Here is a 25,952-nt window from a genome sequence, read left to right on the forward strand (position 1 = left end):
ATAATAATAGGGGTAATGGGGAAAACATGTTGAAAATGATATCAGCCTTGCTTTCAGAGCCATCGAAGGAAATTAGGCAGAAGGGTGCCCACAACCACAAGTGGAATGATAAATTCCCTTCCTGTTTATGGTCCTCACTACCAGGGAATTGCAATCCACAAGACAAAAGAAAACAGAGAAAAGCATGAACAGCAGAAGGAAAGACCAGGGATGCTTATAAGACTGCTTAAAAAAAGAAAGCCAAATAGTTTACTAAGCCACAACCTAAAGAAATCATAATGACATGGGATAGTTATCTCTAAAGAAAAGGGCTTAACAATAATTTAGTAAGGCTTGTCAATAAAATCATATGGTAATATGTATGATAATACTATAATTAAAAGGAATTTAGTCACATAGGAAAAGAATAATTAAAAAATCCCACAAACCTTAAGAATCATTTGAAAGGTGACTGAGAATTGGTTATGGTTCAATGCGGAGGTTTGTAGCTTGTGATTTGGTTGACTGGATTCTGAGTATTTCTAAAAATTTCATGTATTCTTCCCTTGTTATTCCTTCTGCTTCTTATGTTTTTTTTTTAAACTGTTTTATTTGGTTTATAAGTCTGGATTGCTTTGTGTCCATACATTTTCTGGATAATATGTGGATTGATGCCCACTTAAATAGAATAGCTTTGAAATTTTCATGTTTCAGTTTTGAGCTAGCAATCACTCAAAAGTACAAGAAACAGGGTTTTTTTTCCCCTTAAAAATCTACTATAGGCTTTGATCTTTCACAAACCTACTTTATTTGGGGTTCTTTAATGCCTACACTTCCGTTCCAACCCACCTATCCTAAATAGGAGAGAAATGAGGTTAATAGGGACAATGGAAGTAGACCTTTCAGACTCAGTTCCTTGGACTGAGTCCACTCTTCCTCATCAGGGTTCCAGCGAACCCTGCAACTTAACAAAAGGGCTGCAACTGCAGCAACTACAACATGGAACCTCAGACTGTTATCTGGAGCAGCTCCCTCCAGGAGCATCCCAATGTGAAACAATGAACAGCCAAGCGATGCAAGGCGGTGTGAAAGGTGATTGATCTTGTTATTTGGACTATTTATACTCTCCCAGAGTCCAGACAGGATGTTTGACAGCTGGCAAAGACCATGCCCCCACATGATGCAGTTCCCTTTCTAGCAGACAAATATCACATGCCCTCACACAAGTCTATTTCACATCCCACACTTAGGATCAAAACAAAAACATGTTTACATCCACTACAATCTACCTTCCCTTAATCCACCAGGATCATATTTTCAAGTACTACATAATGCATTCCGTAACCAGAATTTTCTATGTCCAGAAAGAATGGCTATTAGTAAGTCATTTCAAGTGTCTTACCATACCACTGTTATTCATTTAAATATTTCCTGGCCTAAAAGTTTGTGGAGTTCATGCTGAGTAGAGTGCATAGCGAAAGCAGTAACCTCAAGTTGAGCAGAAACATTACCCAGAACATTGTGCTCTTTCACTGTGGGACAGCTGTCTTCTTTCCAGAGGAGAGACTACACTCCTTACAAGCCTTGCCACTTAAGTTTTAGTCTTCCTAAAACTAACTATGAGAAGCAGAACTGGGGAGATGCTTTGGAAAAACAACTGTCTTGGTCCCCCATGCTAAAGAAACAGATGGCAAAGAAGGTAAATATGTGAGCCATTTACCGGGAACAGTCATTAATGCCTGTGTTCTCCACTCTCTTAGGATAGATTTCTTTTAATCAACAGTGAAAACACTGTGTGTTCTTTGCATAATCTGACACCATTTCCAGAACATCTGAAGGGTGATGGGGGAGTATGCATCTCACAATTACCAATAGAGAAAAGCATTTTAATTACTTTTAGGCTTTTAAAGATTTGTTTATACACAGTGAGTTTTTTCCTCTTCCTCTTTCCATGCCTTCCTCCAACCCCCAGCACCCCCTATCCCCACATCTTGTTTCTTGATTTCCTTAATATGACCGAGCATGAGGAATTGGCTTGGTTTGAGTGACTTAACTGTTATTACAGCCTCTGGGGCTCATCAGAGAAGTACAGACTTTGAGGCCTCTTCTGAATTAGGGCAGGAAAGGCTTAGCCTGCAGTGACAGGCACAGTGTCCTCTTGCAGCAGGTAGTTAGAGCCACTGGGATATCACTTTGTGTTTATATATTTGTGTTTTGTACAGAATGTACAGACTTCATACCCCAAAGTCAACCATTTTTTTTCTCATTTGAGTGACGAACATTTCCCATCTGTACAGATACTTGGAATCTTTGAATCCCAGCCCGCTGGAAAATATAGTCTGAGCACGAAACACATTGGGTATTGCTTGATGAGGAAGTCCACTGGAGCTCTCACTCCTGACGTAGCATTACCAATACATCTGGAGCCTGAGGATAAAGTTGCTCATCTGTTTATGCTACTTTGCTAGGACTATAGAGATGACAGAAAGTAGGGGTGTCCATGGGTTCATTTGGGTTCCAAAGTCACATATTCTTTTAATTTAATGTTTTCCTATGGAAGTGTGACACTAAAAGGAGCAAAAGGGAGAGTACGTGGTGGTACTCAGCAGAATGCCACCTGAAGGGGGACACAGAGGTTGTCTGGGAAGTTAGCTCCTCATCTTTGTATTTCATAAAGCCATGTTTAACATAGGTACTTATCACATACACACCACGTATACAATCTATATTTACATGTGAAATATATGTATTTTGATAGGCTATATTGTGATAAAATACTTGACACATACAACTTAAAGAGAGGACATATTTATTTTGGCTCAGTTTAGGAGGATTCAACCCATGGCTGCTTGGCTTCATAAACTGGGTAGAATATTTTGGTGGCAAGAGCCTATAAAATGGGACTTCATTCCTTCATGGCAGATAAGAAACAGAAACAAATGGACCAGAGACCAGGTCTCATTTGCAAAGGTCCCCAGGGATCCATTTTCTCCAGCAGGCCACCCTTCACCTTCCAGGACCTCTCAACATAGGGTTAGGAGCCAGGAACCAAGTGTCAACACTTGAGCCTGTGGGGACACTTTATATTCCAGCAATAAGACTGTATACAGACTCCCCACCAAATCATATTGAAAACGCATTTTCTCTTTCTCCAGGGGTCACCTAAGTGTTCATGACTCCAACATTATTCAAGACTCTTAAGTTCAAAGTCCCCTCTGAGTCTCTAGGCAATCTCTGATCTCTTAGCTCTTGTAAAAGAAAACCCAAGTTACATAATCTCAAGTTATGAAGGAACACAGAGGAGTGTCTCATTACAAAAAGAAGAGATGAGAGAAGAACAAAGCAGGATTGGAAAGAAGCAAGACCTTTGTGCACAGGAACGTAGCCATAGTGGCTTATGTGTGGACACCTAAAGGAAGCTTTACGGTGACAATTCTCTTCCTCTCTCTTAATGTACGCTCCAGTAATAAAATTCAGTCACCAGGCATATGTGGCAAGTACTTTATCTGATAAACCATCTTACAGGCACCTACTGGTCAAATATTTTTTATGACATTATGATCTGAGCTCCTGCAGAGTTGCACATTCTGTTTATAACATTTTATGGCTGCTGTAATTTGTTCCTCTAAATTTTTGTAACCTCCACCTGCAAACTGGTAATAAGTAACTAAAACCCACATTTTTAGTCAGGTTTAGTCCTATCAATGGTCCCATTCCAAGAACCACTTTCCTGTATTAGTTACCTTATCATTGTGACAGAATATGTAACAGGCACAAAGAAGAAAGACTTACTTCCTCTCACTTTTCAAAAGTCCCAGCCTGTTGTTTCTTAGGATATCCCGTAGGATGGGAACACCACTGTGGTCCCATCTGCTAGCATAGTGGAGTATAGTTAATAGTGTCAGCGGTTGTCTCTCTCCTTGGTGTGGCTCTCAGGTTGGGCCAGGCATTGGTTGGACATTCCCTCAGTCTCTGCTCTATCTTTATCCCTGCACATCTTGTAGGCAGGATACACTTGAGGTTGAAGTTTTCATGGGTGGGTTGGTGTGCCCCTCCCTCCTCTAGGAGTCCTGTCTAGTTAGAAGGTGGGCTCTTCAGTCTCCATGGCCCCTGCTACTAGAGTCTCAGCTAGAGTCACCCCCATGTCCTCCCAGAAGCCTACCCTGTTGTAGGTCTCCAGCTTGTCACAGAATTGCTCCTGCCTACAGTCTCTCGTCTCTCTGCAAGCCCTCTGTCCTTCTGCCTCACTTTCCACAGATCTGATCTCCACCCTTATTTCTCTCCAGGCTCCCGCTCTCATCCTATTCCCTCTCATCAATGGATTCCTCAGTCTATTCTATTTCCCCTTCTGAGTGAGATTTAAGCATCTTCCCTTGGCTCATCCTTATTACTTATCGTCTTTGGGTCTGTGAATTGTAGTATGGTTATCCTGTATTAGATGGCTAATATCTGCTTATAAGTGATTACATACTATGTGAGTCTTTTTGAGTCTGGGTTATCTCACTCAGGATGGTCTTTTCTTGTTCCATCCATTTACCTGCAAATTTCACGAAATCCTTGGTTTTAATAGTTGAGTAGTATTCTGTTGTGCAAAAGTGCCAGAATTTATTTATATATTCTTCAGTTGAGGGACATCTGTGTTGTTTCTAGATTCTATCTATTACAAGTAAAACTACTAAAGACCCATTATTAACACTGGGACATGATGCAGTCTGTCCCTTGTCCCCACAAGAACATGTCTTTAATGACATGTCCTTGAGCTGTACAGAACCTTATAAAGTCTCTAGAGCCTCATAAAGCAATACTATCAGCAGTGGATCAAATGTTCAACACAAAAGGCTGCTGAGGACACCTCATATTCAAATCGTAACACTAACAATGCAGGGACTGTTAGAAAAATACTAGTAACATTTAAAAACATTTCCTGGTTTCCAAATTTTTCTTTACCATGTCTATGATCATAGTTTATTTTATATGGAATTAAACAATATTTTTAAATTTTTTAATAAGTATTTTTACATACACATTTATATTACTACACGTATATACAATAAACTATCTACAGCAAGAAGATCCATGAAATAATCAAGATATATAACATTTATAGGTTCTTTGATATACATTATCTTCTTTGAGGTAGGCTGAATGTTGCCAGGAGTTAACCTGTCTAATTGTAAATGTATCTTTGAAATAATAAAAACATCTTTAAATGCCATATTCTGTATGACTCTGAGGTTTTTGAAGGCCTTATCTAACTATTTTACCTTATTTTTCTATAGAGTCATATCTATCTGTTAAACCTAGGACGTATATTCTTGTGATAAAAAGACTAGTAATTGATATACATTTATATTATTGCATATATAAAAAATAAACTACATACAACAAGAAGAACCACAAGAAATCAGGAATTATATTGATGTTACATTCATAGGGTTTTGGCTATTTGTATATGGCAGCCTTGGAGAAAACATCTTTCCTATCTTGGTGAGTCTAAAATTCTGAATGTAAATCAATATATATCATATCTCATCTCTATCAACTTAAAATATATATCTATACCTAGAAACATCTTAACCCCTAAACAACTATGCTTAATTGTAAAACTAAACTATCTGGTCTTCACCCCCATCAGAGACTTGAGAATGAATAAAATTAATTACCTGAGTAAACTGAAGGTTCAGGTTAGCAGCTTCTCAATTTGAAAAAAAAAATGACAGAGATAGATTGCTGCCTGACCAGTCACCCAAAAACTCTCAATAACATTGGGGAATCATCTTCAGCTTTCTTGCCCAGTGTATCTGACATACACATGTGTGAGGCAGTAACTATTGAGTACTTGCTTATCCTGTCTTGGCAGAGTTTGGCTGTCGACTCTACCTGCATCCAAACTTGCAGGTCTCCAACTTATCTCAGTGATGCCCACCCCTTACACTTATTATGGGACAGGGAATTAGTGTACATGAGGAATCCATAGGTGGACTTAAAGATTCTCCCAAGGCACCAGGAGCTAGGGTTAAGAAAAAAGATTGTGTTCGGTTTTTTCCTCTTTCTCAGGGACGGTTGTCCCTGGTTTCCGCAGGAAGGAACCGTAGATGAGAAAAGATGGAAGAGAGTAGGTGATTCTTTGAATGATGACTATTGGACCTTTGGCCCTGAAAAGGCCCCTGTCATTGCCTTTTCTTATAGAAGTCTGATTAATGAACTTTGTGTGTTAGATACTTTCATGAGGCTATTAAAAATGTATTAGATGTCCTTCCTCTGAGTGCCACCATGTCCCCTGGAGGGGGCGACCTGGTGGCACTCAGAGGAAGGACAGCAGGTTACCAAGAAGAGACTTGATACCCTATGAACATATACAGGGGGAGGTAATCCCCCTCAGGAACAGTCATAGGGGAGGGGAAGAAGGGGAAATGGGAGGGAGGGAAGAATGGGAGGATACAAGGGAGGGGATAACCATTGAGATGTAACAAGAATAAATTAACAAAAATTTTAAAAAATGTATTAGATGAAGGTGAAATTTTTCTTAAAGAAGAACTTAGAAAAAGTCTGGGGAAATGTAAAAGCTGGCCTACCCAGTCCTCCCTTCAGGACTCCCATTAAGGCCAAAGTCTGTAAATCTCCTCTGCCTGAAGAGTCCCCTCTAAGACCCAGACTCTAGTCAAGGAATTAGGTAAGGCAGCTGCCACTCTTCTTTGTCTGTCTTCTTTGTCTGTCTCTCTGTCCCTCCACATTCGTTAGTTTCGCTTTGGAGCTCCTTGAACATTTGGATTAGTCACAATGTCAAGGTTGCTCTTTGCCTGTGCCAGGAGATAGTGTACCTCCTGACAGAGAGGCTGGAAGATGTTCCTGACCTCCAGGAGGGGGAGTCAATCCCCCTCCACTTGGGGAGTGCTCTCTGCCCGCCTGATCATCATTGGTCTGACTGATCACTTGGTTCGGGTTTTGGTGTAGTCCAGACTATTGTGACTTTTGGTGCCGTTTTCTGTTTTTGTTTATTTGTGTCTATTTATGTGGACTTTCTCGCTATGAGACAGAAAGAATCAACCCCCTTGACTGTTGTCTTAGACCACTGGACAGAATGACTAGGGCACATAACTTGTCCCTCATAGTGAAAAAAAACAAGCTTGTCACTTTTTACTCTTGTCTTTGTCTGGTGTTTAAATGTTGTTTTATATATTATATTCTGTTGGAGAAAAAAAGAACAAAATTTCATCTGCTGTCCATTAGCTCTAACTCATTTCAATGATTCTCAAAAAAAAAGAAACAACAAAAACTGATAAATTAGCTCTGTCCTTGGAGCCAGGCTGCCTGGATCAAACTGGCAGAAATCCTAGGGCTGCCTGAACTCCTAATGATGTGCTCTAAACTCCAGCCAGCCCAAATCCCTCAGACATGGTAAGTACAAGGTCACTACCACAACAGAAAAAATTAGGTGGCTAAATAATGAGAGCTAATATGATGGGTCCTTCCAGGAACTGGGAGGTAAGCAATGACCAGATAAAGCCACTGGTCAGGTCTTTTTCAATCCTTCTCACTCCTTGGACTCCTTGATGATGGGCTCTGAATAACTTTCACTATAGAGGCTGTGCATTTTCAACAGGGGCTTGTGTACAGAAACGTCCTGGGGAGGATGCCAACTCTGATACTCCTAGTTTCGCTATTATCTTTCACAGGTTCTCTTTTAAATATTAAACGTTTATGCTATATTATGCTATAAAATTAAAGAAACATTTTGTCAGTTTTACTACATGTTTGTTTCTTATTGACTTTAAAGATATTAAGACTGCATCTCCAGCATATATCTGTGAACTTTTATCTAAAGATTAATGATTTGCTTATTAAATATAATGTTTAAATTTTAAGTAAGATATCTGTTTAAGAGTAGTAGTGATCACCCATAATCATGACTTAGACTGGGTTATTCAATATATGAAAATTTTTTTTATGGAAAATACGAAGTCAACATATTCACTTGGAACCAAGAACCGAAATTATTATGGATTTCAGACTGTGGCAACTCATGGAGACATGTATCTGATTCTGGAATCTTACTGACCTTTTTTTTTTTTTTTTAAACTGGTTTACTGGTATTTATTGAGGTAGAAATGAGTACTGTACATAACATCTAATCTATCTTAAATGATCCATAAAGCTATGAGAAAACAACAGCAAAAATAAGAAAGTAAAGAATGGCACTGATTATAAAAAATTTTACAATATTCCTTGTCAGTGAAGAAAACCTTGTCCTAGCCTTACATTGAAGATTGTACGGTCTTAATGAATAAAAGTTAAAGCATTGTATTCATACTTATATGTTCTTTCTTCAGTGAAGAATATATGTTAGGATTTTCATGCATTAAAATAATGAATGTAAAGAGTTGGCATTAGTCTTTATAAAAATCATTAAATCATTATTTATTAAAAACATAGTTTTACTTTGAACTATATTTCAGTGCACAGATCTTATATTTTCTATGCATTGATAACTACCAAAGAGGGTAATATATGTGAGTGTGCCAACATGTTTGTTATTTAAAGTGAAACAGGCAATACATCCTAACCCAACTTCAAAAATATATCAAAGGATAACTACATTCAAGCCAGATTTATGCTCCTGTTACGTTCCCATTAGTACTGAACATTTGCATCTATGAGTGAAATTACAGAACGGTTATTGCACATCTGAGTATTTTTAATAGAATTTAAAAAATAAGATGAAACAGTACGTGGAAACCATTCAGCCTGGTCTACTTAGAATAATACATTTATTCTGGCAGATGGTGTTTTCTGGTTATTCCTCCATTTTCCTTCTCTCTTTGAGTATGTTTGAATTGGTGATGTGAAATTACTGTGGGACCAGCACAGCCATCATTATCAGAGAAATGATCCATCTATTTGAATATCTCAAGTAAAGTGGTAATCCATTGCTGGAAGGTACAGGGGGAGGGGGAGGGGGGGGAGGGGGAGGCTTACTCCGACAGGTTGGAATCGGTGGGTGCCATGTGCTGTTACCCTCACATGTAACGGTGCTGCTCCCATGAAGAAAAAGCCCATGGTTACATTCAAACACGACCTTTGCTTTATAAGAATATTTCTTCTTGAATCCTGAAGTCTGTGTCCCATTTACAATGACGGGATATGGACATCTGACCACCTTGCACTGAGGAGGGTCACTACTCCATGCCCTATTTTCAGAGCAATAAATCTTGCTCTCTCCAACAAGTGACAGTTCATCTTGACCAGGTATCCTTTTACACTTGTAAGTTGCCACTTCCTGATATTCAAATACGTCCTTGTTACTTGGGTGCAATTCTCCATTTTCTATACTTGGAGGTGGTTTACAAAAAATTTTTGAACATATTGGGGGGTCATCATCCCACTGCACATCTGACCCTTTAAGAAGGCAATGTAGAATTCTTTGACCAATTAGGAAAAAACCAGGATTACAAACAAATTGAATTTGTGTACCAAACTCAGAACTTCCGTTCAGAAGATTCACTTGACCATTCACGGGATCATCTTGCCTTGGACAGGATTTTTTGTAGCAAGCATCCGTTGAAATGGGTGACCACTGCCCATTTTTAGCACACACACTGGAGAATTTGAAAGTAGGCCGTCGGATGTATCCTGGTCTACATGAATATTGTACTTGTTCCCCAGTCCCATAACTGGTTTTAGGATCGCCAATGAGCTTCATGCTTGCATATGTTGGTGGCTCACCACAGGCATCGGAGGATGTAGACAGCAGGGTCACCACGAGGGCCACAAGAAAGCACTGAGCAGAAAAGTAGTTGGGGAGGTGATGGAGAGACATCTTGCTCTCCAATTTAAAGAGCTGAAAAAACGCAGGACTAAGACAGGCTTTCTCAGTATCCTTAGCATACATTAGCATACGCAACAATCACTAAATCCACCAAGAGGTAAGGCTAAAAAAAGATGGGCGTGGCACAGGCCACGCCCAGGCAGGATGTCACTATAAATACTGCCTGGACTGGCTCTCACAACATATCAAATTAACCTCGCTGAAAGGTGAATTTGGGTTAGCTGACTAAACCCACAATTAATCTTTGTTCATAAACAAGGGGATTTCTTTATTTTTAAAGATCGATTCCTAGATGTTATTTTATTAGTGAGGCTTTCTGCCTGAAATTTTCCCAAAGCAAGCCTGAAAATAAGAATTTGTGTATTCAGAGTCCATTTGAAAGATTACAGAACGCTCAAGGGAGGAATTTGGAAAAATGGGATTTAGAAAGAAGAAAGGCAAATTTCAAGTACTGTAATGAGGCTGTTACCTCATGGCAACAGTGAGTGAATCCTGGTGTGGAGCCCTTAAAAAAAGCTATGGCAATGTTCTTCAGAGTCAACCTCCAGAGACTTGACACCTGAAACACTTTAATTAGTGATTGGTACCTGCTGTCCTTCATAATAGCTCCCGGGAGACCCACTCACCTCCATGCCTTCATGGGATCCCTGTTCTTTCAGGAAGTATCAGCTGGCAGCATGGAAGCCTGAAAAAAGCTAGCAGAGAGACAGATGCCGGTAACAGATAGAAAGCTTTCCCCCCTCAAATTTTCCCAATCTGTCATGGTTTGCTCAGGCCTCCAGAGCATAGGGGACACACTACACTGAAGAGCAGCTAGCTTTTCTCAGGAAAAATAAATAAATAATGAGGCAGAATCAGGCTTGAAATATGGAAGACAAATGAGCTGCATGTCAGCCTCACTTGAGGGTGACCGAATTGAGTAAGCATTCTTTTTTAAATATATATTTTATTAATTTATTCATATTACATCTCAATTGTTATCCCATCCCTTGTATCCTCCCATTCCTCCCTCCCTCCCATTTTCCCCTTACTCCCCTCCCCTATGACTGTGACTGAGGTGGACCTCCTCTCCCTGTATATGCTCATAGGGTATCAAGTCTCTTCTTGGTTGCCTGCATCCTTCCTCTGAGTGCTAGCAGGCCTCCCTATGCAAGGGAAGTGGTCAAATATGGGGCACCAGAGTTTGTGTATCCCTATAGAAATAGAAGCAATCATTGATAGTCTCCCAACCAAAACAAAAAACAAAAAAACCAGGGCCAGACAGTTTTAGTGCAGAATTCTACCAGACCTTCAAGGGCGAGCTAATACTGATACTCTTCAAGCTACTCCAAAAGATAGAAATGGATGGAACACTACCAAATTCATTCTATGAGGACACTGATACCTAAACCTCACAAAGACTCAACAAAGAAAGAGAATTTCAGGCCAATTTCTCTTATGAACATTGATGCAAAAATACTCAATAAAATACTTGCAAAACAAATACAAGAACACATCAAAGATATCATTCACCATGACCAGGTAGGCTTCATTCCAGGCATGCAGGGATAGTTTAATATATGGAAATCCATCAATGCAATCCACCATATAAACAAACTGAAAATAAAACAACCACATGATCATCTCCTTTGATGCAGAGAAAGCATTTGATAAAATCCAACACCCGTTCATGTTTAAAGTTTTGGAGAGATCAGGGATACGAGGCACTTTCCTCAACATAATAAAGGCTATAGACAGCAAGCCAATAGCCAACATCAGCGTAAGCATTCTTGATCACAGCTTTCAAAATTCCTCCTTCCCTTCCCCCCCAGTTCAGGTTGTCTGATGTCAGTGCCCATTTCTTTATACAGTGTTCCTTTCATTTTTTTTCACTCTCTCCTCAGTTCCTTGTAATAAATTAGCCCAGAAACATTTTGAACTTCCCCATACCCTCTCATTTTATTTCTTCTTAGAGTTTTAATTTTTTATTGAAAATTATACAATATATTCTGATCATAGTTTCCTCTCCCCCAGCTCCTTCCAGATCCCACCACCCCACACATCCAACTTCAACCCTTTTGTCTATCGCTCTTAAGAAAACAAACAGGCAAATATAAAGGGCAAAGAAAATAGAAGAAAAATAAATAAATAATAAATAAAAAAGCTGAAAAAGCACACAAAAAAAACAGGTGATGCGTGCGTGTGTGTGTGTGTGTGTGTGTGTGTGTGTGTGTATTCCTAAAATGTGGACTTCATCTCTACTGAGAATGTTCTGAACATGTACTCTGCTCAAATTGACAAATTAAGTAATATTTTGCTTGCTCTACTTCAATTCTCTAATGGCTCCTGAGATCATCTACTCAATTTCATGTAATAAGCATTTCTACTTGTGTCATTCACAGGGCACATGTAGAGTGTCACTTCCTCAAGCAACTACATCCCCGTTTTCAACACAAATTTGATTCTTTGATTACACTTTATCTTGATAACATACATCATCTTACTTCTAAGTGAAAAAAAAAATGGTACTGATTTCACACCACTATCATCTATTTTCCATGCCTAATCAGTCTTCGAGATTGTACTTCCCAGAAAAAAATCCCTTCCAGATAAAGATACACAATAAATCATAATAAGATGTATATTTGACTCAGCCTGGTTAATCTTTGGAAGTTACAATCTCCCTGAAGATCTGTAAAGATGCTGGTATTGTCAGACAATCTCTCAAATTATTTCAGGACCTGGCCACTATTTGTAGATTTATCATCAGTTTCTTTCCTGTTTGCTTATTTGCAGTGTAGCTGAAAAAACATATACATTTACCATGTTCATTCTTATGTCTTGCTATACATTTTGAAATGAGTTTTACAATAATATCATTAAAATACTTATCACATCACTCATTCAGGACTGTTGAATTTTATTCAATGTCTTTGTTTACCTATTAAGATTATCATATGGATCCTTTTTCTTTGTTTTGTTGATATAGAATATCAGATATACTAATTGTTTCATATTAAATATTACCCTTTTATTTCTGTGATTCATACGAATTGTATGAATTCATGAACAAGCCTTTGAATGTGTTATTGAATGTGTTACTACTGTTATTTATTATTTGATGTGTGTATGTGTTTGGAGGATGTTTGCTTGTGGTCTTTAATTGATTCGTTTCCTTTGCTTTCTGTTATGAGATTTTGTATGAGCATAGTGCTGGGCCTCACAGAATCTACATGGAACAATCTTTTCTTATTTTTTAAATAACTTATAGATAATTGGTATTCTTTAAGTTTTTGGTACACATCAACATTGAAGCCATTGGTCCTAAGCTTCTCTTTGACAGGAGTATTATACTGACTTAGATTTGCTCCTTCTTATTGGTCTGTAGAGTGTTTCTATTCATCCCATGGTTTAGTCATAGTAAGGTATATTTGTCACTGGGGATTTGGATTTTTTTTTTTTTAGGTTAGGTTTTCTCCAAGAGCAACAAGTGCTCATAATAAGTGTGCCATCTCTCCAGGTCCTCGCTCGCTTTTGCTTTCTATTTAAGTCCTAATTTATGTAGATTCCTGGTAGATGGATTGAGAGTAGTCATTGGATTTCTGTGTCTCTCTTTCTCATCCTGCTTTTTCACTATTACTTGTCTTACTGAGGTCAGGCAACTATATCTGGGTTGCTGGAGCACACTCGGGCTGTGAACCCCTAAGCCCAGTTGTAGAACTGGCAGCACAACTACTCATTACGTGTTTGTGGTGGCTGAGTAAGTACGGCACACATAGGCTCATACACTCAAATGCTTAGTCATCAGAGAGTGGCACCACTCGAAAAGGAATAGAAGGTGTTGCCTTGTTGGGTTGGGTGTGGCCTTATTGGGAGAAGTGTGACACTGTAGGTAAGCTTTGAGGTTTCCAAAGCCCAAGGCAGGCCCAGCTTCCTGTTGCTTGAGATTCCACATATAGAACTCTCAGCTACCTCTCCACCATCAAGTCCGCCTGCATGCCACCAGACTCTCTACCATGATAAAAATGGACTAAACCTATTAAACTGCACACACAGCCCAATTAAACGTTTTCTTTCATAAAAGTTTCTGTGTCAAGGTGTCGGTTCACAGCAATAGAACAGTGACCAAGACAGGCTGCAAAGCAAATGAAATCCATATGCTGATGAGACCTTTGTAGTTTGTGTTTATTGCTGGACAGTTCACCAAGAAATGTGAGAAATGATGAATAGGCAAAGAATGTGTATTGGATATATAAAACATAAAAGTTATAAAAGGTGAAAAGTTGTCCTTTATGACACGAGTGGGACTGGAGGACAGCATGTTCAGTGGCATGAGGCAGGGGTTGTGTTGTAGGTCAGTCGTGCACTGTTGCCTCAGAGCTGCAAGGTTCTAGGTCCAGTCATCAGTGGTGCACAAAGTAGAGTGATTGTGGGCAATCGAGGCACAGAAAGGCCAGTACTTCATGCTCTATCTTATATGTACAACCTTACAAAGTTGGTTGTATATAGGTTGAATATAAAATTGTGTTTACCAGATGCCAAGGAACGTGGAAGTGGATTTACAAGTTATAGGAAGGAATAAAAGGTTTGAATTTGCTAATGTATGTTGGCTATGAGTAACAGAAAACTTGAGAAATTCATGTAAAATGACTGAATGGTTTTTTTTTTTGCTATAAACAAATAATGATTGATGAGATAAATATGTTTTAACATGACTGAAACTTTATGCAACATATAGGTAGAAACTTTGCTCTATGCCTCATTAATATGTTAAGCTCTTACGTGCCAGGTAAAAATAAATGTTAAAAAAGAATAGTACAGATGATCAGAAGAATTCAGCAGTTCTATCAGGTCCCAGGGTTTCTTTCATCGCCAACTTTTTAATACTGACTCAATCTCTCTTACTATTGATTTATTTAACTTTTCTGTTCCTCCAGAATTCAATCTTAGAAGGTTGTCTGTGTCAGGAATGTATCTATTTCTTCTAGGTTTTCCATTTTGGGGCATATAATTGTTCATAACCACCTTTTATGATCTTTTGTATATCTGTGAAATCGGTTGTATTGTATTTTTCCATTTCTAATTTTGTTTGTTTGAATCACCTTTATCTTTGTGCTTTAACTCTTTTTCCTTACTTTTTATTTTTATGTAAAAATTCCAACTTTTTATAGCTTATGTCCATTAATATAATCACAAAGCTGTTCAAATATAACCAAGTTTAGATGGTATTTACTCATCATTGTTACAGATACAGAAAATTTGAAAATTCCTATCTTCATCTTAAATTAATGTTTTGTCTCTGTGAATGTCATTTTATTTCAACACAAAGAACACAGATTCTTTTTTTCTTAAGTAAGGCAGGTCTGGCTATGGTGAACATTCTAGGCTTTTGATTTGGCTTGTTTTAGGGTCTAGCCTGGAGCCTGTACTTGCAGACTAACCTTTAGCTGGGTGTCTCACAGCAGTTTATGCTCAGTGCTCCTAAAGCCTCTACCTACACAGGTCAGCTTCGAGTCCCAGGCTGCCTTGGGGACTGCTGAAGCATGCCTGGCCCTAGAATCTAAGGTCTCTCTTTGTTCTCTTTCCTAGGCTTGGGGGAGATGGAGGAGTGGGTAACATAAAGCTCTCCTGCTACTGTATTAAATGTCTCCCCTTTATCTCTGTGCTCCAAAAAAAAATATTATGTTCTAGTCCCGTGATCCCCTCACTCTTAAGAAGTTATTTTCCTGTGGGATCTTGGAACTTCTGTTTCACCATTGCCTTAAGCCACTTTGTATTGCTGTAACAGAGTACCACATATTGGGCAAGTGGTAGTAAATAGAAATGTGTAAGGTTCCAGTTTGATAGGCTGGGGAGGGCAAAGTGACGTTCCTGGCGTCTGGTGAGGATCTTCTGTATCAAAACATGGCAGAAAGCACTCTATGATCACAGTAAAAGATAGGGAAAAAGAGAAAAAGAAAGGACGTGAGCTTCTCTCTCTCTCTCTCTCTCTCTCTCTCTCTCTCTCTCTCTCTCTCTCTCTCTCTCTCTCTCTCTCTCTCTCTCTCTCTCTCTCTCTCTCTCTCTCTCTGTGTGTGTGTGTGTGATGTTCTCCTGTGATAATGAGCCAGTTCCCACAGCAATGACTTTGATCCACTTGGAGGACAAGAGTCACCTTACCGATTCTTGAAGATCTCACTTCTTAATACCATCACAATGGCACTTAAGCCTAAACATCAATTTGGAGGGGACAAATATACAAATCACGACAACTTTTTTACCAATACTGCACAGCTCTTTTCTTTTATCTGCAAAATATTCTGACATTAACTGTAAATTGTGCCAGCAGTTCCTTACTACAGGCCTCTCCCAGAATCATCGCTGCTACCTGATAAAAACACCGTTACTATTTTTGATGCCCATGTGTTTGCATTAAGGCAGGATAACCCTAGTTGAACTAAAAAAAAAAAAAAAGAATGCTGGTGCCCAGGAGCCTGCAGACAGCATGGCTGCTGGTCATGTTGTCATCAGGGTTGTTCCTACTGTCCAAATAAGCCCCTGTGTCTGTATCTGTTTTGTGCCCTTTCTTGGATTCTTTTCCTTTTGTTTGTTTTGTCCTATTCTGATGTGTTTGTTTTTGTTTCACTTATTGTATTGTTATCCCTTAAATGCTTTTCCGTTTTCTAATGAAACACAGAAAGTGAATGAATCTAGCAAAGTGGGGAGCTGAGGAGGAACGGTGAAGAGCATTGGGGGTGCATAGTCAGTATTTGCTGTGTGACATGTATCAAATTTCAATAAAAAAATAAAGCTTTTGGATAAGAAACCCTGATGCTCAATAGAAATAGGAGGTGTTTAATGACTATTGAATAAATGCCTGAAAAAGGGAATGGAAGGATAAATGAATATAACACGCAGGGAGCTGAAGAGGCATAGTAACAAACAGGAAGTGAAGGGCTGGCTCTCCCCTGTCTGCACTCCCATTTATACTTACAGGAGGGTAATTTAGACCTAGGAGGGGACTGGGCTTTTTTAGAGTCCTAGGAAGTGGATGAAAGGAGGGGTTTGGAAAGCTCAGATGTTTCTGGGGTACATCTATATTTGGTTTGGGACTATGTATGGGAAATATCTAATGGTCAAAAACTGCATCTCCTTGAGGCTTTGGTTAAGAGCCGGGCCACATATATTTTTTTCTTAATAAGCACCTTAGAACAAATATGTAGCACATTGATATTTCAGTGATTTAATTTCATTCTATAAATCCCTCAGTACCACAAATCTCATTTTTTTTATATCCTTGGCAAGTAATTTACTGATTGCGTATGCCATTTTTACATAAGGACTGGATATAGTGACTTACATAGTACTCAAGAATGTGAGGCTGGAAGTTAAGATGACTCTTCACTACCTAGTAAATCCTAAGGAAACCTGAGCTACAGTGTAAGCTGTGTCTGAAAAGAAGGAATAAACATTAAAGACATTAATAAACACGTGACATCTTATGTCACATGGTAGCCATGCAGAAAAAAATAACTGAATTTCTCTAAAAGACTTCCCAGGGGTCCTGCTCAAACTCTGGCACCAGCCAAGGACAATACATGCAGTAAACTTCGAACCCCTACCCAGATCTAGCCAATGGACAGGACATTCTCCACAGTTGAGTGGAGAGTGCAATCTGACTTTCACACGAACTCTGGTGCCCCATATTTGACCACGTCCCCTGGATGGGGAGGCCTGGTGGCACTCAGAAGAAGGATAGCAGGCTACCAAGAAGAGACTTGATACCCTATGAGCATATACAGGGGGAGGAGGTCCCCCTCAGTTACAGACATAGGGGAGGGGAGTAAGGGGAAAATGGGAGTGAGGGAGAAATGGGAGGATACAAGGGATGGGGTAACAACTGAGATGTAATATGAATAAATTAATAAAATATATTTTAAAATAAAAGTTAAAATGATGAAAAAGAGACTTAAAACATTTATCTCCTCATCATTTAGGTAATCTAATATTGCTTTATCCTACAATATTTTCCTTGTACACAGTTCATATTAGTAAAGACACAAGTAAGTGCCAGAGATTGTATTACCCACTGGGTAAAAGGCTTTATCTCTATTAAGTAAATGTAGTAGTCTTAGAATCTTTATTAGAAGCAGAATTTCCCATGGTCATATTTGACCTAATAACCACATTATTTAAAAAAAACTTCAAAACATCTCAATAATAAAAAAATAATTTTCTGGATGGCAGTGTTAGCTAAGATGGACTTAAGGAACTTCATGCCTCACCATAAATGTAATATAGTATGTTACAATCTCTGCTGCCGAAATTCAATTATTGAATTTTTAATAAAGCACACCATCAATAGAGGAAAAAATGGTTTAAGGCAAAAATTTTTTTGAGAGAACACCATAAACATTTGAAACCATTAAATTGTAAACGCTCAAGGCTTATAAATAGGGCTTTACGGGAAGTCAATTTGGCCTCTTATGCTAGTTTTTATATTACGGGCATTTGGTGCTAGTCTCAATAATCATAAAAAAGAAATACTTGAAATTATATGTGCTTGAAACCAGGGTAATTTATTCTATCATCTCACCAAATTAAGAATAAAGAAGAATGAATCTGAGGGAGTGATACAGTTTCCACTTTATACATGGGTTAATTAATTTTTGACAGCCCTTAAAGATGACCAAATGAGGCTTCAGGAGCATGCCAGTTAGTTTATATACACTTAGACTATAGTTTAAGGGTGGGCAAGTGTCACTGGAGTGAGCTAGAAGGGCCGTATCTCCATTGCTTCTACAGTGTATACCAATAAATGCTGAGCTCCAGGACAGGGTCTAGAGGCCACAGCAGTGGAGGCAAAGGCATGTCACCCCCAGTGGGGCAGTGCTCAGTGGCTCCTCTAGTGCCCACACATGCTACACAGCAGTGGCTGGTAAGAAATCGTTTCCCAACAGCCCTCTTTCTCCAAATTCATTTGAAATTTGGGAGTGGGGTAGTGGTGGTGAAAATGATGCCAATACAATATTCATGTAAGAAAGTTTCAAAATATTGAAATTATTTTTCTGATTTTCTCAGTATTACTAACAGTTTAGACATTTTATTAGGCAGAAGGAACTTTTCAACAGTGGAGGTCAACTCTGTTTTATTCTTACATGTTTGATCGTCTTTGACTTTGGTAATTGAAAACAATTGCATTATAATTTGCCTGTGCACTGGTGTAGCACACTGTTCTTGATTGGCCTTTTGGGGCCACACAGAGCAAGTATCTCAGGGATCTGTCTGAAAGTATTTAACTGTCCTGTGCTCTAGGGGATCCCTGATTGTCCTCAGACCACCCGCCATTAAGAACTTCAACCATGTACAAAATAGAAAATTTCTATTACAGAGTAATATCTATATCTCCCTCTATATGTATTAATGTAATACGCACATGTTGATATTGTAGGTGCACGATAAAGGTATAGGCTTGTTCCTTTTAAAAATTTCCTTGTACATATATGTATGTGTATTTGCACATGAATGGGTATACATGATCAGGAAATTGTGGCCAGAGCTTGCCCTCAGGCATCTTTCTCCATCCTTCCTCCTCCTCTTCGTATTTTGAGGCAGGGTCACCAACTCAAAGTGTGTGACAGTTGAGCTTCTCTAGCTTGCCACTTACTGTAGGGATATTACTCTGTTTCTCCTTCCTATAGGCTGGGATAATAAGCAACCATCATCGGTACTGACATTTGTATGGATATTCAGAATCCAAGCCCTGGTTCTTGTGCTTGCTCAGCAACATCTTCATCTGATGAAATGCTCCTGCCTGGTGAAGAGTTCTTTAAGGTAAAACAAGACAGCTTATTCTTAGACAAATATAAGGAGTGATCCGCCATGGGAGATGCTGCTTGAGATTCTATGGCCATCAGAGAAAGTCCTAAAGCAGCACAGTCAATAAACTCTGGTAGAGGCAGCAGACAGGCGAGGCACAGCAAAGCAGAATTGCTCCACTTTTCACATGTGAACTTGGTCCTCTGTCCCTTTAACTTGAGCATCACTAGGGGCATAGGCTGTATTATGCTTGCTGGTAAATTCTAAGATTGATTCTGGAAAGGCATAAGGATGCTATCATAATGATGAAAGTTAATGGCTGTTAAAGGCACCAAGATATTTCAAGATAGCTTTGGCTGCAGATCTATTGCACTCCGTCTCTATGTCAGTATGTTCCAGTCAGCCAATGTCAAATACTTTGTAGATTATTTAATATAGACACATCTTCCAGACAGAATTTCAGTTCAGAATATGTATACACACACACACACACACACACACATACACCCTCATTTTTATTTTCATCTCTAAAAAAAAATTTATCATACAATTTTATTAAATTTTATTGCAATGATCATTCTTAATATTTTTAAAAAACTAAATCCGTTTAAAGTGTCAATCTGTCACTAAATTTGTATTTTAGTTGCAAAACTATTTTTATTGACTAAGAATCTATAATATTGATTGACTAAGAATCTATAGTCTATGGTCTTACAACAAACATGGCTAGGCAACAGAGACAGGATTTATAATTTCTGCCTATTTTGTGACTAAACACTGTAGCTTCTAGATTGGCATTAATTTTTTGAAAGTCTGTTAGAATTCTGTGCTAAAATGATATAGCCTTGGGCTTCCTTTTTTAGTTGGAAGACTTTTAATGACTGCTTCTATTTTTACTAGGGGTTGTGGGTATGTTTAAATTGCATATCTGATCCTGATTTAACTTTGGTAGATGGTATGTAGTAAGGTAATTACCCATTTCTTTAGATTTACAAATGAGGTAGAGCACATGTTGTAAGTATGTTATTCTGATTCTCTGGATTTCCCCAGTGTCTGTTGTTATGTTCTTCTGATCTCTACTTTTGTCAATTTGAATCTTCTCCTTCTACCTTTTATTTAATTTGGCTAAGAGTTGTTAAATCTTACCGGTTTTCTCAAAGAATCAACTCTTGTTTCATTGACTCTATTGATTTTGTGTTTCTATTTTATTTATTTCAGCCCTGAGTTGATTATTTCTTGCCTTCAACTACTTTTGGGTATGATTTCTTTTTTTCCCCAAGACCTTTTACTTGTGCTGTTAAGTTGCTAGTTTGAGAGCTCTCCATTTTTTAAGGAAGGCAGTTAGTGTCATGAACTTGTGGTTTTATTTATTTATTTTTTGTTTTGTTTTAATGAAAATTCTAACTGATTTTACCAAAGAAGACTCAGGAGCCAGATGCTGGGGTGAAAACTTGCCAGCTCAGAGAGACAGAGAAAGCTCCCACCTGACCTTTTTACTCAGCTCACATCCCAGAGGAAAAAAACAGAAGCCCAAAGCCCAAAGCCAAAAGCTTGCTTGCTCAGCTGACAGCCCAGAAGGAAAAGCCAAAAATCTAAAACCCAAAGAGATTGCTAGCTCAAACCTCAAAAGCCTTTTTAAAAAGGCCCTTCTTATCCATGCTGTCTTAAATAAGCTCCAACTCAAAGTTCTACCTGCTCTTTAATCCCTGTCAGCTGGTTTCTTGCTCCACCTCTTGACCTAGGGTTAATTTTATTACATCCGGTACACAGAAAGCTCTTGGATTAAAGGTGTGTGCTGCTAGGACTGGCTGAATCACACCATAATCACCTGTTTATAATAAACAGAAAGTTCTTAGATTAAAGGTGTGTGTTAGAGCTGAACGACACTAAACAAAAGACAGGTTTTTATAGTTCACAACCTCAGGGTTCACAACAGGATCAAATATCCTGCAACACTTCCCCTTTTGTCTAAATAAAAGACTTTTGGCTAACATCAATAAGCTATATTCCATCTGGTAAAAAAAAATACATTCATAATGTCCATTGCATTAATATTTGGCAAAATTGGAGAATGTATTCTATCTGTCCTATCTTGATAAGTCCAAAGTCATATATCTAAATCACTTTGTACCAGGACTTGGATTATCCACCCCCTCACCCCCCAAAACAAAACAAAACAAAACAAAAAACCCCTTCTATTTAGACCTAAAATAACTCCTTAAATCCTAAAAAATTAAGTTTAACTGTCCCATCCAGCAGGACCAGTAATTACGGGGTGGCGAGGAGAGCCATACCTGAGAAATGGGACGGGAAAGAAAGAGGCGAGACCAAGTAGCGTTCCTATCAAGGTCTGTTTATTGGATCAAAAGCAAAAGCTTATATGGGGTGGAGGCAGGAGCTAAGCAGTGGAGGTGGGGGGTGGGGAGGGGCGAGAATGCCTTCAGATGATACCATCAGGGGAATATCCTGTGGTTTATCTCGGAACACTATCTCTCGGAAAGCCCCAAGCTATCCTGCTAAACAACATCTGCAGAGGCTGAAAGGAGGAAGTTATGCAGGGGCTGAAAGGAGGAAGTAAGTTTAGCTTTGGAACCGGGCATCGGTATCTTTCCATAGCCAGTAGATTCTCTTAGCCTTGAATGACCCCGGGCTGGCTCCGAACACTTAACTGTAAGACTATACCCCTCAGAGACCTGAGAAGGATAAATATTATCTGAATAAAGAGTAAATGCAGAGCAAACAGCTTCCAAAACTATAGAAATGACAGATTCTGTTGGCCACCTGGACAATCACCCAAGATATCTTTATAAAACTGGAGCATCTTTAGACTTCTGGCTCAGAATATCTGACAGACATTTCTGTGAAGCGGGTAATATGAAGGACTTGCCTACCTACTGCTTGCAAACCTCAGCAGTCAACTTTCTTGCATGCAGTTTGTTCAGTATTCTGTCTGCAGTAGAAGCAAGTGCAATTTCTTGGCCATGGCTAGCTTGCCATGTATGAAGCCATCTCCTAATTTTTTTTTATGTTGATTATAGTCTTTGAAATTGAAAGGACATGCTACCAGGAGGTGACATGTTTTATTGTTAAAAAATTTTCAAATTAATAAAACATCTTTAAATGCTACATTCTGTGGATCTCTGAGGGTGTTTTTAAGACTATCTATCTATCTCTAGTATATCTGAATTATGTTTCAAGCTGTATACTTTCTTATTAACTTTAGAAAACACCTGTCTGTAAATTGGTACTTAACAAAACCACCAGTATGATTGGCCATTAGTTTATATTTCTCTGACCAAGACCGTTAACAACTTGCAAACAAGCCTCCAGGACAATAACATATATCTATCAGTCATTGAACGATCAAAAAACATCCACCCCATCTTTTGGGAATGGGTGTCACTCTCTTAAAATTGCTTCCTGCTGATTTGGGGTTTAGTTTCCTTTTGGGAGCTCAAGAAATTGGGAAAATGCAAGTCTTAAGAAAGCTGTCACGTTTTTCCATTGAGTCTCTATACTGTGAAAATGCAGGCTTGAATGAAGTCCTGGCTGGAACAGTGTGTGACACTGGACCATCTTAGCTATCCATTTTGAAGTTGTTCTGGATGCATATTTTTGAGGAAACAGATATTGAGGCAGGCATACTTTGAGGCTGGGTCACTTAGGACACAGGTCTTCTCCTCTTCAGTGTCTGGTCCCTTTACTTCAGATGTTTCACTTCTTTAGAGATCTCTAGATTCCTTTATTAGGTATTTTTATTCTCCTGGAATGATTTAAAAACATAACTCTGCCTTAACCCTAATTTAGTGGTTTTTCTTTTTTTGGTGGGTTGTATCTTTCCTAGTGCAATTTATTTAGTTGGCAATAGAAAAAGCATTAAATTTCAATCTAAATAAAAAATTCTTTTGAAAATTTGAAATTAAATATAACTTTATGTGTATTTATGTTTAAGTCACCAAGGACATTCACTTTGAATTTCAGCCTGTCTTTTCCAAGCACCTTTAAATTTAGATTACTGAAATTTTTATGTGTCTGTCTCTGTCTCCCAAGTGTTGGGATCAAAGACAGGTGCTTCCCAAGTGCTGGGGTCAAAGGTGTGAACCATCACATGTGGACCCATGTTTTTCTCTATTTGGAGCTTGTTCTGTATCAGGCTGGCCTTGAACTCAGAGATCTGTATGCTCGGGTTAAAGGTGTGAACTATCACCACCCTGTTCATTGAAACTCTAGAATTTAGAAAATAACCAACTCATAGAGGTTTCCTGCCTCTTCTAGGCATGGGCTAGCACCTCCCTGTTCAATTTTTAAAAAAAAAAAAAATCTTAGTTCCAAATTACTACAAATCCTATAGACTTAGAAAAGAAATTTCAACTGTAGTAACCGTTTACATTTACTTAAAATATTTTAAATCTCTTAAATGTGTTTTTAATACCAAACAGCAAAAATGTACTTTTAAAAAAAAGATTTCCTTATATGCAAATCTTTTTTTGAGTAAAATTATTTTTTGAGACTTTATTTTTTTATTTAATTAGTTTATTCAGATTACAACTCAACTGTCATCCCATCACTTGTATCCTCCCATTCCTTTCTCTCTTCTGTTTTCACCCTATTTGCCTCCCCTAGGTCTATGAGCAAGGGGGGCCTCCTCCCCCACTATATGGTCATAGGCTATCAAATCTCATCTTGGTAGCCTGCTTATTCTTTCTCTGAGTGCCTCCAGGCCTTCTCACCAAGGGGAGATGGTCAAATATGGGGCACCAGAGTTCAGGTCAGAGTCAGTCCCTGCTCTCCACATAACTGTGGAGGATGTCCTGTCCATTGGGTAGACCCAGAGGGTCCTAGAAAACCACAAGAAGAACATCGTGGCTCGGGGGGGGGGTCTTCTCAAACAATTGCACTAACCAAGGGCAATACAAGACACCATGCACTTAAAACATTTGACTTGGAAATCTGTGCTGAATCTTCCTTGAAAGCATTTTTCCTGAATGTTAAGACTGCATAATACTGAAAGATGCTATCAAGGAGCCAATGGAGTAGAGCAGCCAACACTCTGACCCAGGTGGGATGCCTAAGAACAGCAGCAACAGCCACATGGAAAGATATGCGTATGTCGACAGCTGTGCCACTCATGTCTTGGAAGTAACCAACAGCTATGCAACTAGACTTAAAACCTATTCAACAGAAGAGAAACCATGCCTAGTATTAGCAACCTAGCCAACTACCCAGGGCTAAGGAAGGCACCATTTATTTTACGAAACAGAGTAATTTCTGACTGCATTCTAAATATGTACCTGACTACTTACAGTGTATCTCTTACCACTCATCAAAGAAGCTTCTTTTCCAACAGACAGAGGTTGTATAGGTTACATTTAAAAAAAAATGTTTTGCCAACTTGAGCAAGCTGTGGAAAGTTCCATTAAGAAAATGCTTCTGTTAGATTTGCAGAGTGGGGGTTCGATGTTTGCTACTTGTGTTGTCCTTGGTTAGTGCAAAAATGTGCTTTTTAAGAAGAAAACTCCAAAGCTGATGTCCAAAATGGTGTGGGCTACATAGCAATATGTCGTCTAACATTTTAATGTGGAATTAAAACACATGGTTTAAAAAAAAATGCCATCTTTCGTTTCATGCCAGTTAGACAAATGTGACTTTGGTAATAATCATTTGAAATTATTTTTGTATTTTTTTATGCCTGATGAACATTTTTATAGGTAGGGCAGTTGGTACCTTGGAAAGACCAGCACATATCACACCTTGCTTATGGACAACCTGGAAAGTGTGGGACTGTTCTCAATATTATCTTTTAACATTTTCTTCTCAGAATCATTTTTTATATTATAGTTTGTTTCTGATTGGAGGAATGTTAATCTGTGTTTTCCATTGCCATAACAAATCAGGCCCCCACAAATTTATGGCCATCTTAGCCATGTATCTCTGTAATTTTTCTATTTGTGCTTCTAGCCCTATACACTCAACCCATCTTGCACTTTGTTTTACCTGAGATAACATTCCAATCCCTAGAAGCTTGATATTTACTTCCTTAAGAGGCCAATCCTGAGGCCAAGATTTTGGTGAACTTATTGTTACATCTACTCTCAGGTCTACTAAACCTTCAATTCCAATGTGATTTATTTTTATGTTTTCCTTAGGTCTCTGATACTTGATAGCATCTTGTCAAGGTATTTGTTTTGTGGTCTTCCTTGAAATTTTTTTTGTGGTATTTATTGAAGCTATTCTGACTTTGATTATATCCAGAGCAGTATTGTTTTTAACAACATGAATTAATTTTTAAAATTGTTCTGTGGCTGCATTTCTCCTATCCTGACAGGGAATGATTAAATCAAATTTGATGTCTTGGCCTGTGGGAAGCCCC

At 38.6% G+C, this 25,952-nt stretch overlaps 1 protein-coding gene across 1 annotated transcript; it reads right to left on the reverse strand.

Annotated features, from left to right (window-relative positions):
- Positions 1-8,766: 8,766 nt before the first annotated feature.
- Positions 8,767-9,807, reverse strand: LOC311593570 (membrane cofactor protein-like). The gene has a single exon (XM_084774931.1). It carries the CDS (start codon positions 9,794-9,796, stop codon positions 8,828-8,830), a length of 969 nt encoding a protein of 322 aa, XP_084631057.1. The 5' UTR covers positions 9,797-9,807; the 3' UTR covers positions 8,767-8,827.
- Positions 9,808-25,952: the final 16,145 nt, after the last annotated feature.

The sequence above is a fragment of the Acomys minous genome (assembly GCF_964271855.1).
Source record: "Acomys minous genome assembly, chromosome: 3".
NCBI classification, from domain to species: Eukaryota; Metazoa; Chordata; class Mammalia; order Rodentia; family Muridae; genus Acomys; species Acomys minous.

Excerpts from the sequence above, each read along its gene's own strand:
- LOC311593570 (XM_084774931.1), bottom strand. The coding sequence starts at position 9,796 with ATGTCTCTCCATCACCTCCCCAACTACTTTTCTGCTCAGTGCTTTCTT.